This window comes from Pithys albifrons, chromosome 1 (genome assembly GCF_047495875.1).
Source record: "Pithys albifrons albifrons isolate INPA30051 chromosome 1, PitAlb_v1, whole genome shotgun sequence".
In the NCBI taxonomy this organism is placed as follows: Eukaryota; Metazoa; Chordata; class Aves; order Passeriformes; family Thamnophilidae; genus Pithys; species Pithys albifrons.
The window spans coordinates 28,332,141-28,344,031 of record NC_092458.1 but is presented as its reverse complement, the minus strand read 5'-3'; the positions used below and the strand labels follow the sequence as shown (position 1 = coordinate 28,344,031).

The 11,891-nt window shown below is 44.4% G+C and overlaps 3 protein-coding genes across 3 annotated transcripts in view; 2 read left to right on the top strand and 1 right to left on the bottom strand.

Annotated features, from left to right (window-relative positions):
• Positions 1 to 3,378: 3,378 nt before the first annotated feature.
• LOC139668648 (bcl-2-binding component 3, isoforms 3/4-like) lies at positions 3,379 to 4,740 on the bottom strand. The gene is made up of 2 exons (XM_071548382.1): positions 4,584 to 4,740; positions 3,379 to 4,371 (listed from the first exon to the last, which is right to left on the bottom strand). Exon 2 carries the CDS (start codon positions 4,306 to 4,308, stop codon positions 3,439 to 3,441), a length of 870 nt encoding a protein of 289 aa, XP_071404483.1. The 5' UTR covers positions 4,309 to 4,371; positions 4,584 to 4,740; the 3' UTR covers positions 3,379 to 3,438.
• DHRSX (dehydrogenase/reductase X-linked) overlaps positions 4,528 to 11,891 on the top strand; it is a 218,515-nt gene continuing 211,151 nt past the window's right edge. The window contains exons 1-2 of the mRNA XM_071548368.1: positions 4,528 to 4,616; positions 7,891 to 8,036. Of these exons, the coding sequence (XP_071404469.1) occupies positions 7,967 to 8,036 (70 nt within the window). The 5' untranslated portion in view covers positions 4,528 to 4,616; positions 7,891 to 7,966. The remainder of the gene's footprint in view (positions 4,617 to 7,890; positions 8,037 to 11,891) is intronic.
• Positions 8,006 to 11,891, top strand: part of ZBED1 (zinc finger BED-type containing 1) — a 50,669-nt gene continuing 46,783 nt past the window's right edge. Inside the window, exon 1 of the mRNA XM_071548318.1 lies at positions 8,006 to 8,036. The gene's annotated coding sequence lies outside the window, so the exon portion shown is untranslated. The remainder of the gene's footprint in view (positions 8,037 to 11,891) is intronic.

Sequence of the window (11,891 nt, the reverse complement as noted above, 5' to 3'; positions counted from 1 at the left end):
GTTCCATCACTTCTGGCTTGGAAATTATTTGAAAGATGCTATAAAGGTGGAAGGCTCTGAAAAACATCATCAGTCCCTTAAACAACATATTTCCCTTGGAGTCCACTCACAGTCAAGTACTCTTTTATTAGATTAGACTCAAATTTTCACTAATTTAATTGTACTTCTTGCAATTAGGAAAAATCGTGGGTTTTTTAAATCAGTAATAAAACTTCTACAGAAAAAATTATTGAATACATCCATTTTTAAGATAATAGACTGAGAGTTGAGCTAAATTAATATGCATTGACATCTGTGCAGCAATGCCAGACAAACTGCTATACCCAAGCCCCTTTGTTGACAATTGCCTTGAGTGTTTCAAACATGTGTGGCTCTCTTCAGTGCAGACACATTCCAGGAACAGTTGGCCATGTGCATTTACTGGGCATCTTAGACATGTTTCTGACACTCATTCTTCATGGAATTGTTCTGTAAATTGTTCTCAAAATCACTCTAATAAACCAGAAAGTATCTACTTACATTTTTCTTGCATTTGAAATTTTCATGAAGCCATTGGAAACTGCACATGCAATGAAAGATCATATTTGGAAACTATCAGTCTGTGTTTGAACGTCTACACCACAATTGCCCCCAATTAATAACTGTGACACCCCTGAAATTATATGCAAAAGCAACTGCTCCCCCAAAAAAGAAGGGCTTAGGCTGGTTGGATGTTTTGACTGGTAAAGGAACCAAAAAATGTTATTTATTTCAACCTGAACTCACCAGTCTTCTTCTCAATCTGTCCTTGTCTTCACTGAAAGAGGGAAACACATTGGTTTTGCCTTGCTGTCAATCTTGAGGTTATGGTGTGAGAGGGTTAATAGTTACGACTTCTCCAAGCAGCAGTCTCTGTTGGCCTTATTCACCACTACAGACTACTGGCTGTTCCCTTCTAAAACATGGCAGTCCATACCCAGGGATCTGATGGCTTCGGATTGTCTCCCAGACCAGGGATATAGTGTGAGTCAGCAGCATTTTTCCCCATTAGTGGAATTCAGGGTGACATAGACTGTCCAAACCTTCGAATATAAAACTGACCCTGCCTTTCCAATAGGTTCTAGCATATCTGAATATACCCTGTCAGGAGGACTGGAGAGCCCACAGGGAGTCAGGATAACTTCATATTGGCTAAGGTTGCCTGTGAACTTAACAAGAAACAGCCCAGTCTCCTCATGCCATTTATGTCGCATAAGCATATAGCATGTTAGTGTGGGATTTAATTTGGGCATTTGAAGCTGCCTGTATTAACTTCGGACTGTGGGTCTTTTCACCCGTCTTTTGTGAATGTTCTTCACTGCAAATGTGAATTTGCTGCAGCACATTTTCAAAGGGAATCGAGAAAGAGAAAACTAAAAGCTACATGTATTAGTATTCCTGTTTAATTTAATATCAGCTTACAAGGTGGAAATTAAAATGATTTTTCTGTCACTGTTATCTCTCTTCACTCGGCAAAGATCGATTTCCTTCTGCCCCACTGCTTACTAATAAGACATCTGAAAACTAAGATGGTTTTTATGTTTACTTCCTTGTTTAAATCAGCTTTCTCAACTAAGGACAGCTTTGGCAATATATTTACTGTTTAACTTGTGATTTCTGTGTTGGCTCAGGCTCCACCAGTGACAGAACATCAAACACAGAGAAGCTATATATTTTTAATTATTCAGGGATGCCCTCGTGCATAAGTACATGCAAATTAAACAAACAGAATTCAAAACCAATACAGAACAGATTGCACATGTTACACAATCAAATGCATTTTGGGCTTAGAAATGATGGTGCACTATTTTGCTTCTCATGCTGACAAGTATGGAGATTATCAGCCATCACTTGGTACAGCATCATGCCATTGCTACTGCTGTGTCTGGAACTGCCAGGTTTGGTACCACTTTATTGAGAGCTGACAAGCCAAAGAAGGCTGATGGCAATACACAAATGCTTAAATCAGCTGAACAACTAGACTGCATAGAACAACACCTTTCTACAAAGGAAATACTGATGTCCAGCAAGAGGATTAAAAAAATATGTTTCAAAGAATCTGGCATAAGCACTCAGCCATCTGCCTCCAGAATCCAGCACGCCTTTGAAATGGGAATGATAAAATAATGAGCAAAGATGCTGTTTGGAGTCCAAGCTGCATTTTATGAATTTGGTACTTGCACCCTGGTGGCATTACAGCTCCAAACATGTCATTATTTCAAAAGCCAAAAAATGTTAAGTGAAAATCTTGCAGGGCAAGGTGGTCACACCAAAAGGAAGGAAATATGGCCATCTGCATACTGCAGATGAGAAACTAAAACATTAGAGGCAGAGGCAGTGTGGTGGGTATCCCTAAAGAGCTGACCATTCCTCCTGCACAAAAAGGCTGAGCTTTTTTGAAAACTTGAGTAAAGTGTCCTGCAACACATTCTCTTGGGATATTATCTCACACCCTTTAGACATTTCATTGTATCGGAAGTCTCCTTATTTAAGAGCCTAATATTTCTTTCATATTTTCTTTCCATTCTGTTTTAAATCCCCATGCTCATCATTAATTAGAATTTTTTTCTCCAGGGTGTTTACTTCTCAAATACCTATACAGCAATATCTTACCTTTTTCCTCTCAAATTTGATTATCCTTTATTTATCCATTTTTTTATATATTGAAGTTTTAATCTTAACTTCTCCCTCTTGATAAAGTTGCTCTTGTCCTTCTTGGGGGATGATGTCTCCACGTTTCTTTCAGCCCTATCTTACGTGGTTCCATGATTTTCTGCAGTGTTTCTGTATCGTTGATATGGCTGCACCCAGAACTCAAATCCAGCGAGCACCTTCTTTGAAGACCTGGCTCTGTCCCCATCCAATGTGACAACTCTTCTCATTGCACTAGAAGCGGCTGATGCTGTATGAGCAGCCGGTGTCCCACTGAGGGTGCTCTGGCTGGCCACCTGCTTGGGTGTTTTAGGGGAAGGGTACTTGCATCTCTGGTTGCCTCCCAGCGGAGGGGAGGACGTGGGGCACCTGGTTCCTTGGCAGGAAGCCTGGACCTGGCCAGCTGTGTCGGGCCGGCAGTCAGATGTCTGGGCACACTTCAGGCACTGAGTGCCAAGGTTGTCGCGCACGCACGTGATGTGGGGCGCTATGGCCACTTCTGGTGCTACAGAACTCTGAGCTGAGTTGAAAGATGCACCGGAGCTGCTGCTGGGGTTGAGGAGGCAAGCGATGGTCCTTCATCCCATTTCCATCTTCCTATCCTATTCTCGCGCTATCTGCCCTGAGGCACCTTTGGCGCGTATGCCAAAGACCACAGAGCCACGGGGAAAAATTTGGCAAGTTAGCCATGCCTACCTGTCTGGAAAAAAAAAGCCTTTTAATTTTATCGAGGATGGGGAGGGGTGACCTTAGAAAACGCGACAAGCCTCAGTCGCGCCCTTCCCGCCGCCGGCCCCTGCTCCTGGTCGGTCGCCGGTGGGCAGTAAGGATGGTGGAGGTGCCAAGTGCGGGCGGAGGGGTTGCACGGGGAAAGAAAACCCCGTCCGCTCGCACCCCGGCACAGTGACAAGCACGGCACGCACCCGCGCGGCGGAAGGCGGGGGGACCGCAGGAGGCGGCGGCGGCGGAGGAGGAGGAGGGAGGTGGGGGCGAGCGGCGGGGAGGGAACACCTCGGCTGGGCGGAACACGCCGGCCGGCGCGGTCCCAGTCTGCCGTGGCCGGGCTGCCTGCGCTGCCGGCGGCTCCCACTGCCCCTGCACGCTCCCCTCGGGGCCGGGGGCGGCGGCGCCCGCTGCGTCCCGCCCGCAACTTTCCCTCCCCCGTGGATGGCTTTCGTCGGAGACCTGCAGGGCAACCGGGCACTTGACACCTGTCCCCCATGGGCCACTCCCGTGCCTAAGTTTGCCGGCGCCCGGCCCCCCTCCGCCGCCGCAGGACGGGCTTGAAGCCGCGGCGGGGCCGCGGTGCCCATGGCCGGGCGCCCCGCCGCGCCGAGCTGTCCGTGCGCGCCGCCCCGTCCCGCCCGCCGGGGACCCGCCGCGCCCGCTCGAGCGTCGCAGCGGGGGCGCTGAGCGAGGCAGCCCCCGGCACTCCCGACACCGGATCGGCGCCAGCCGCCGGTGCCCGCCGGGTCGCTGGCGGCGGCGGCGGTGGCGGGGCCGCGGCATCCGTCCGCGCTTGCTGCCCCCGTGTAGTTCCCGAGTCGTCTGTTCTCGGCGTTGGTCCACGGGTGACATGCAGTCCCTCATCTCTCCGGTGACCAAGGCTATCCTGGTGGCTTTGTTCATCTTCGCCATCCTGCTGATCCTCTACGTGATTCTGTGGTACATCTGCCGCGATGTGGATTGCGACCATGGGATCTGAGCGGCGCCGCGGGGACACGGTTTAGGAGCCGGGATTCACCCCGCGAGGCCGGGAGCGGCAGCGAGAGCCCGCCGGGCGGCAGCCGCCGCCACCGCGGCCGAGCAGGGGAAGGAAAGAGGAAAAAAAGGAAAAAAAAAAAGGAAAAAAAAGCGTCAGCGAAGAACCGAGCCGAAAGGGCCCGGAGGACAACTGCGATCAAGAAACCAACCTGAGCCTGACCTTCAGAGATCAGGGTGACCCGGTGAGTCTTTGCTCTCCGCGGCGCGGGGGTGCGCGGGTGCGGCGGGGCTGCTTTCCTCTTTCCCTCCCAGTCCGCTCCCCTCCCCTCACACACACACAACACACACATGCACACACATACACACACTCACTCTCACACGCACGCACATGGATGTGGCACAGGCGCCCCACGCCGCGCGCACACACACCAGTGGATGTGCGTGCTTGAGTGCCTGCTGCACGCAGGCACGCGTGTCCCCTGGGGACATGCAGGACCTATCCTGCTGGCCGGGATAAATCGTGGCTACCCCCGTCCCCATGTCCCCCGCTCTAATATCTGAGAGGTGACAACGCGCAATGGGCAGCGCGCTCGCGGGAGCGGCTGGGGCCGGGTGCGGTGCCTCAGGGCGGCCGCCGCGCTGCCTTTGCGGCCCCACATTGGTATGCAGGCAGTGGCTGCGCCGCCAGGCAGACCGAAAAGGTGAGCCCAGGGGATAGGGAAAAGCCAACGCTTCATCAGTCTGGGGGCAAATCGGGAAGTTACGGAAAATGAAGGGAAAGATGTCAGGTATCCAGAGAGCGCCAGCAGGCAGACTTCGGGGAGGGGATGTGAAGCGGGACAAGTTTTTCCTTCCCAGGGGAAGGTTAGTGGAAGGAAGTGGGGGAGATGACAAAGATGTGCATGGGAAGTTCTGGATAGTAGAAGTCCTTGTCTGGTCTCACTGACTGCGTTTCCTATGTGCTACTCTCCCTAAATGGGTTAACGCTAAAGGGTTTACCACATGCCCAAGCTCGGCAATGTCAAAAAATGTTGATGAAAAAGTACACAATTGATGAATATGTACGTGCCGACAATGTTGAAACACAAGACCACCTGTCCACCCGTTTTCCCACCTGAGAGAATTTGTTGCTGGCTGTTTTTGCTCTTATTGTTTGGTTGTGTTGAATACCCTGTGCTGAAGTGGAGAGACAGCAACACATTCCGTTTAAAGTGGAAAAGACTACTAGAAGAAAAATGGTCCGAAACACTTGGACTGTAACTGTTTCTGTCCTTGACACACAAGGTGTCGGGAACTGGAGCAAACTGCCTGCCTGCATTATCCCCGGCGGGATGTATTTGGATGCCGCAGGGTGTGGGGTACATGTTCACAGTGGTAATAAGAGAAGAATCTAATTCGGGTTTAAAGTGGGGGAACGGGCAACTGGCCAAGTGTAAAGTGTAATTGTGTGGTTCAGGATGATTTGACATTGAGTATTGGTGACCGAACGCTCACCTTTGCAACAGGGCTTTGTATGTGGGAGAAAACTGTTTGGAAGTAGATTCCCTTGCCATTTTGGTTTGTGCTTCTGTTCAGATTGTGTTTTGAAGGGCTTTTGACCTGACTAGTTGATCAAACATGACATTACCATTAACACATGCTACTAATGTGATTATAACAGTAGTGACATCAATGTTTCCTTGCCCTGCAACTACAGCAGCAGTGGATTTGTTTACTTCCCCCATACACACTCTGAAATGTCTGTTACTCAACAGCTCTGAACTGCAAGGGAAGGAGGAGCAGGAGGGGGAAACTAACAGGCATTTTAAAAATGGCCATAGCTCTGTCTCCTCTTATGCGTTTAGGTATGTACAAATAAAATAACCTCCAAGTCCTCTTCTTTATCCTTTCTATTTACAGTTTCACCAGTCAGTACACTTGTTTTTACCTAAGTGGCAAAAACCTCTTCACAAGTTGATGTGTCAGGTTCTGTCACATGTTCCCTTTTGAATTAACAGTGGTGCACACCTGCTGCCCCTCTTCCAGCTGGCAGGAGCTCACGGGTGAGACAGTTATAGAGGCTTTGCCATTTAGTGTTAATTATTTCACAGTAAACCAGTATTTCAAACTGTTATTTATGGAACCGGATGGAATGTGGCAAATTAATAATGGTTTTCACTTTAAGTATCAAGAGATACATGTGCAGGTGATTATATATCTGAGGTGTTGATAAGACCAAAAGTATTTTTTACTACCCATCATAACTGATGTTAATCAGCTTAATAATTGCAGAAACCATGAAGTAGTCCAGTCAGTTGTTGTCTGACCACTAGTGTTTCCAGCTGGCTCATTATTATTTTAAGCATATTGTTTCTAGGAGACAAGATGTAGAAATTTTTTTTGTAACAGCTTTTATTCTAAATAAGGTAAATATATTTGTGTTTATATATAAATATATATATAAGCATTTTTTGTATAAAAACAAATGGGTATTTTCTTGCCTAACACATCCTAAAAATAAGAAGAACAATGATTAGTAGCATTGAATTTGATTTGTAGTTGAAGTCACAGATGTGTTGGCTTTGGATCAATACTGGATGTGTTCACTATTGTGTATCAAAAATGCAAAATCTAAAGATCTGAAACTCACCTTTTCCTATTGTCGTGATGTGTGATAGAAGAGAATGAAATCCTGGCCTTGGTGTATTCAGTGTGTAATTTTGCAGTTGGTTTCAAGAGTCAGAAATATATTGGCAGATAAGCATGTGAATTTGAAACAGCATGATGTTACTAAAGTTGAGAGAGCTATTAATACAATAAAAAATTATGAAATCAGTTACAGTGGAGTACCTACAAGCCATATTTTTATACTTACTTGTTTGCTCAGAAATTTGGTGATGATTTTATTTCTGTTTGGAGTTATTAGATGCTCCTCCCCCAACCCAACAATTTTCACCAGCTTGCTCTCTCTTAATGTATGGTAGGGTTTCAAAGGTGATGTCCGAAATACCATCTACAACTCAGTTGCAGAGTATGATAGCATCAAGTAGATATAGATATAAGTATTTTTTGCTGCAAGACAGGTTGTAACATGATGAGTAGTTCAAAGCAAAGACTCCTTAATGTGTTCCTCCTTAAGCCAAAGGAAATTTTTGCCATATTGCAAAAATTAGTAATGTCATGCTCTGAAAGTATGTTTTTAGTCCAAGAGTAATTTAGTAGGCTGTTTAAGAATTGTGTAAAAGGATATTTCAAAGCTTTGCATTTTTATTGTGGAAAAAGTCTGTGAAGAAGTTACCACTTTTTCATCAGCAGAAGTGTAATGAATTTTATGGATTAATTCCTATTTCAAGGCAGCATGCTATATAGCATGGTCCCAGGAACCCTGTCACATCAAAAGTGGCATGTAAGAGTAACTGGGCCATGAGCATCACAGGTTTGCTTATGTTCTAGTTTCTTCCTCGTAAAATGGGTTAATAAGTATCAGTATCTTCATGGTATGCCCTCTATGTATCTTATACCATTTCCCTAAAACAGGCTTAAAATGAGCATTGAAGATCAGTCCAGCATAGGAGGGTCTCCGCAGAGATGAAAGGTTAGCCGAGGTCCAAAGATGGCCAGTGCTGCATCCTCAAGATGTCCTTGTGTCATACGAGTGCTCAGCTGTACCTTTTCCTCTCCAGGTGAGTGTAAAGTAGAGTAACCTTCAGGCTGCTGTCAGTCAAGACACATAGATCAGTCCCATTTGGTGGAGGGCTCGGTCTAGGAGTGGTTTTCTAGTGTCTGCTTTATGCAAGGTGATGATTTCATAGTTGTTCCTTGTGGCCTTAAAATCTGAGCCTTAGATTATTGTTAATGTGACAAGTACTTGGCATGATGTGTGTGTTTATAAACATCTCAGAGGTATGACTGTTGGGATTGATTGTATAACTTAGACCATGATTCTAGGGCTTGAAACTTGCAGGGCCGTTTAAATGAAAAATTTTGGGACAGTGATAGGGAATACAGTGTCACTGTAACAAGTGTATTAAACCTGCAGCATGAGCAGGCCATATCTTTGCCTCTTAGTAGTGGTGTAAATGAGTTGTAAAGAACATGCATATTTGCCCTTCACCTAAAGATCTGGCTTTGCTCACACGTCAGGTATGGATGTGCCATTAAATGCTCACCTGGCTGCTCCCTCCCTGCTGCATGGCACTGCATCAGGGCTGCAACTGGGCATTTGAACATATGGGAAGGTTCCACTGCCATTTCTCAACAGATGACTTTTTCCCCAGTTTTTCGTTGATGTATGAGTGTTTTCTCCTTTCCCTCCTAAGCATTAATCCTCTGAACTGTGACTTAGTGTGTAACGCGGTTTGTAGACAAACTGCATGAATTGATTTTTCTGAAGTGGGCTGACAAAATGATGAGTGTATTGGAAAGCAGCACACACTTGCTTATTTTCTTTTACATGAATCTAAGCTTTTTGATCAAATATCCTAATACCCTCTAAAATGTCCTTTAAAAAAATTTTATGTGTTGCTTTTAATATGCTAATATTAATTGCTAATATGGATGTAGTTGCACGTAAGCATCTGCTCTTGTTAGAAGCATTCTGATAGCTTTTAAAATTTTTCCCGAATGAGAAAATTTGAGTTTCAGTTTGAAGGTGCTCATAACACTATCTGCTGTTGAAAATTATGTCCTTGTTTTGAATTATGTCCTTATTTTATGTACTACTTTGGAATACTCAAGATTTTTACTGGCATTTTCACAAGTCATTAAATCATACATAAAGGATACCAATAAGGTGACAATCAGAGTTTTGTTGTAGAACATAGTTTGAGTGTGGGTTATGGTTGAGAATAAAATGGGGGAAAAATCATGACTTTAAGACAGAGAAAGGAATGGGGGGAAAAAGAAGGAAGAATGTTATATCAGGACAGAAGAACAGAGATTCCAGAGTGTTCAGATTTTAAAGAACTGCAACTAATGCAAAATAAAATGAGACTCTTGCAGCACAAAAATTGCCACTTTCCTTTAAAGAAAGTGCATATACACGCATTATGCAAATATACATACATGTGCATACAGACGTGTGTGTGTATCTGAACACACATTTGTGCAATCTATGTGATTGAATTAGAAATTTGCAACTCTAGAGCAAGCTGAGAATCTTTACCTATTTTTTATTGATTTTATTCTTTTATCTTTGAAACCTGACTCTGTTAATTCCCCAAATACATTTAGTTGAAAATGAGATGCTTTCTTGAGGACTTAATGATCAAAACCAAGTGATATTGTGTACTGAAATTCTAGATGAATCATTTTGATAAAGAAAATGCTAACGATCTCTTCCCTTTAAGAAAAAAAAAGAGTTCCAGGTTTGTGGCCTGGGAGACTTACATTAATAACAAATAGATTTTATGTCTTGCTTTTTCCATTGACCTCAAAGAGGCAAAGCCTCTATTTATTGGTGAAAAGAACTATTAGTAATTAACCTGTTATGACCAAGAAATATATGTGAGAAAAGAGCATCTCAGAGAGAAGATAGCAGAGCTGAAATATTTTGTCTAAAAACAGTAACAGTCAACACCTTCTTACAAATCTTTGATGTAATACATCTTCTGTGTTTATGTCTGTAAGTGCAGAGGAATAAAGAACCCCCACGAGGTTCTGAGCATTAAAAGTTACACACAGTGAAACCTGCTGCATGATTATGATGCTTTTTGGGTGCTATAATGTTTTATATAGCACCTGTGTAAAAAAATGTTTGGGTGTGCATGAAATACAGGAATGTATGTACCAAGGGTTGGGGAAAAAAATAGCCTTTTGTATGAATAGTCTCTTCTGTATGTATTGGATATTGGAGTAAACCTGAGCACACGGTGAAAATTTTATTTGCTACTTTGCTCCACTTCTGTGGTGAGTTGCATATGCTGTGAAACATATTAAATGAATAACTAACAAACTCACCGTGATACCTACAGCAAAAATTAAGCAAGGTCTTCATTAAGTTTTTCTCTTCATGGAAACTATATGTGACAGTTAGTTGGCTTGCAGGACATGTTTCTTATAAAACTCTTACAATTAGCACACTTCTGGGCATACTTGTCATCACCACCTTTTTGAGATGTGTGTATGAGATTAGCTCAGTTGGTTAGGGCATGGTGCTTAAAACACTAAGATTGTGGGTCTAATCCCCATATGGGCCATTCACTTAAAAAGATGATCTTTGTGGGTCCCTTCCAACTCAGAATATTCTGTGATGCAAAACAAGTTTACAATCAATCTCCCTTCTAATGACTTGTTTTTATTTCCTACTGCAATACCATTCTGACACACTTAATAGGGATGATAACTGAGTGGGAGTTTAATGAAGTTTTGGTATCGGTGAAGATAAAAGGAAGACACCAAGCACACAGAGAGACACTCATCAGTATATGTTTCTAGTGACTGATACAGCATAATTGAACTTGGCTTCAGTGGCTGTGAAAAAGTGGAGTTCAAGATCCTTAGTGTTGCCAGGAGAGTGCACAGTAAGTTCACTACTCTGCACTTCAGGAGAACAGACTTTTGACTTCTTCAGGGGTCTTCTTGGTAGAGTACTGTGCAATAAAGCCCTGGAGGGAAGAGAGGCCCAAGAAAACTTGTTGATATTCAAGGATTGCCTCCTCCAAGACCAAGAGTGATGCAAAGAGGACAAAGAGGAAGTCAAGCAAAAATGCCAGGAGGCCTGGGTTAAACAAGGTGCTCCTGGACAAACTCAAACACAAAAGGGAGGCCTACAAGGGGTGGAAGCAAGGACAGGTAGCTTGAGAGGAATACAGTGAAACTGGCCAAGCATCCAGGGATCAGGTTAGGAATGTCAAAGACATCAAGGGCAACAAAAAAAGCTTCTATAGATCTGTGGGTGATAAAAAGAAAGACTAAAGAATATGTGACTTCTCTTCAGAAGGTGGTTTCCTAGGACATGGGGAAGGCTGAGGAACTAAATAACTTCTTTTGAGGGGGGGTAAACAAGCTGGCGATGTGGGAATGCCCATGCTTCCACCCCCTGTAGGCTTCCTTTTTGTGTTTGAGTTTGTCCAGGAACTCTTTCCATTAGACCAGGTTACTCAAAGCCCAATCCAGTCTGACCTCAAACACTTTGAGGAATGGGGCATCCACAGCTATGCTGGGCTAACAGTTCCAGTCTTTCACCACTCTCACAGAAAAGAATTTCTTCCTAAGATCTAATATAAACCTTCCTAAGTCTAAAACTCTTTCAGTTTAAAGCCATTCCCCTTGTCCTATTACTCTATGCCCTTGTAAAATGTTCCTCTCCAGCTCTCTTGTAGCCTCCTTTAGCTTCTGGAAAACTGCTATAAGCTCTCCCTGGAGACTTCTTTTCTGCAGTCTGAGCAACTCCATCTTTCTCAGTCTGTAACAGCAGAGGTGATACGTTCCCTGGGTCATTCCTGTGTCCCTCCTCTGGACTCTTTGCAGCAAGGTCCACATCTTTCCTATGCTGAGGTTTGCTGAGAGCTGGAGTTGAGCAGTCTCTACCTTTGGGT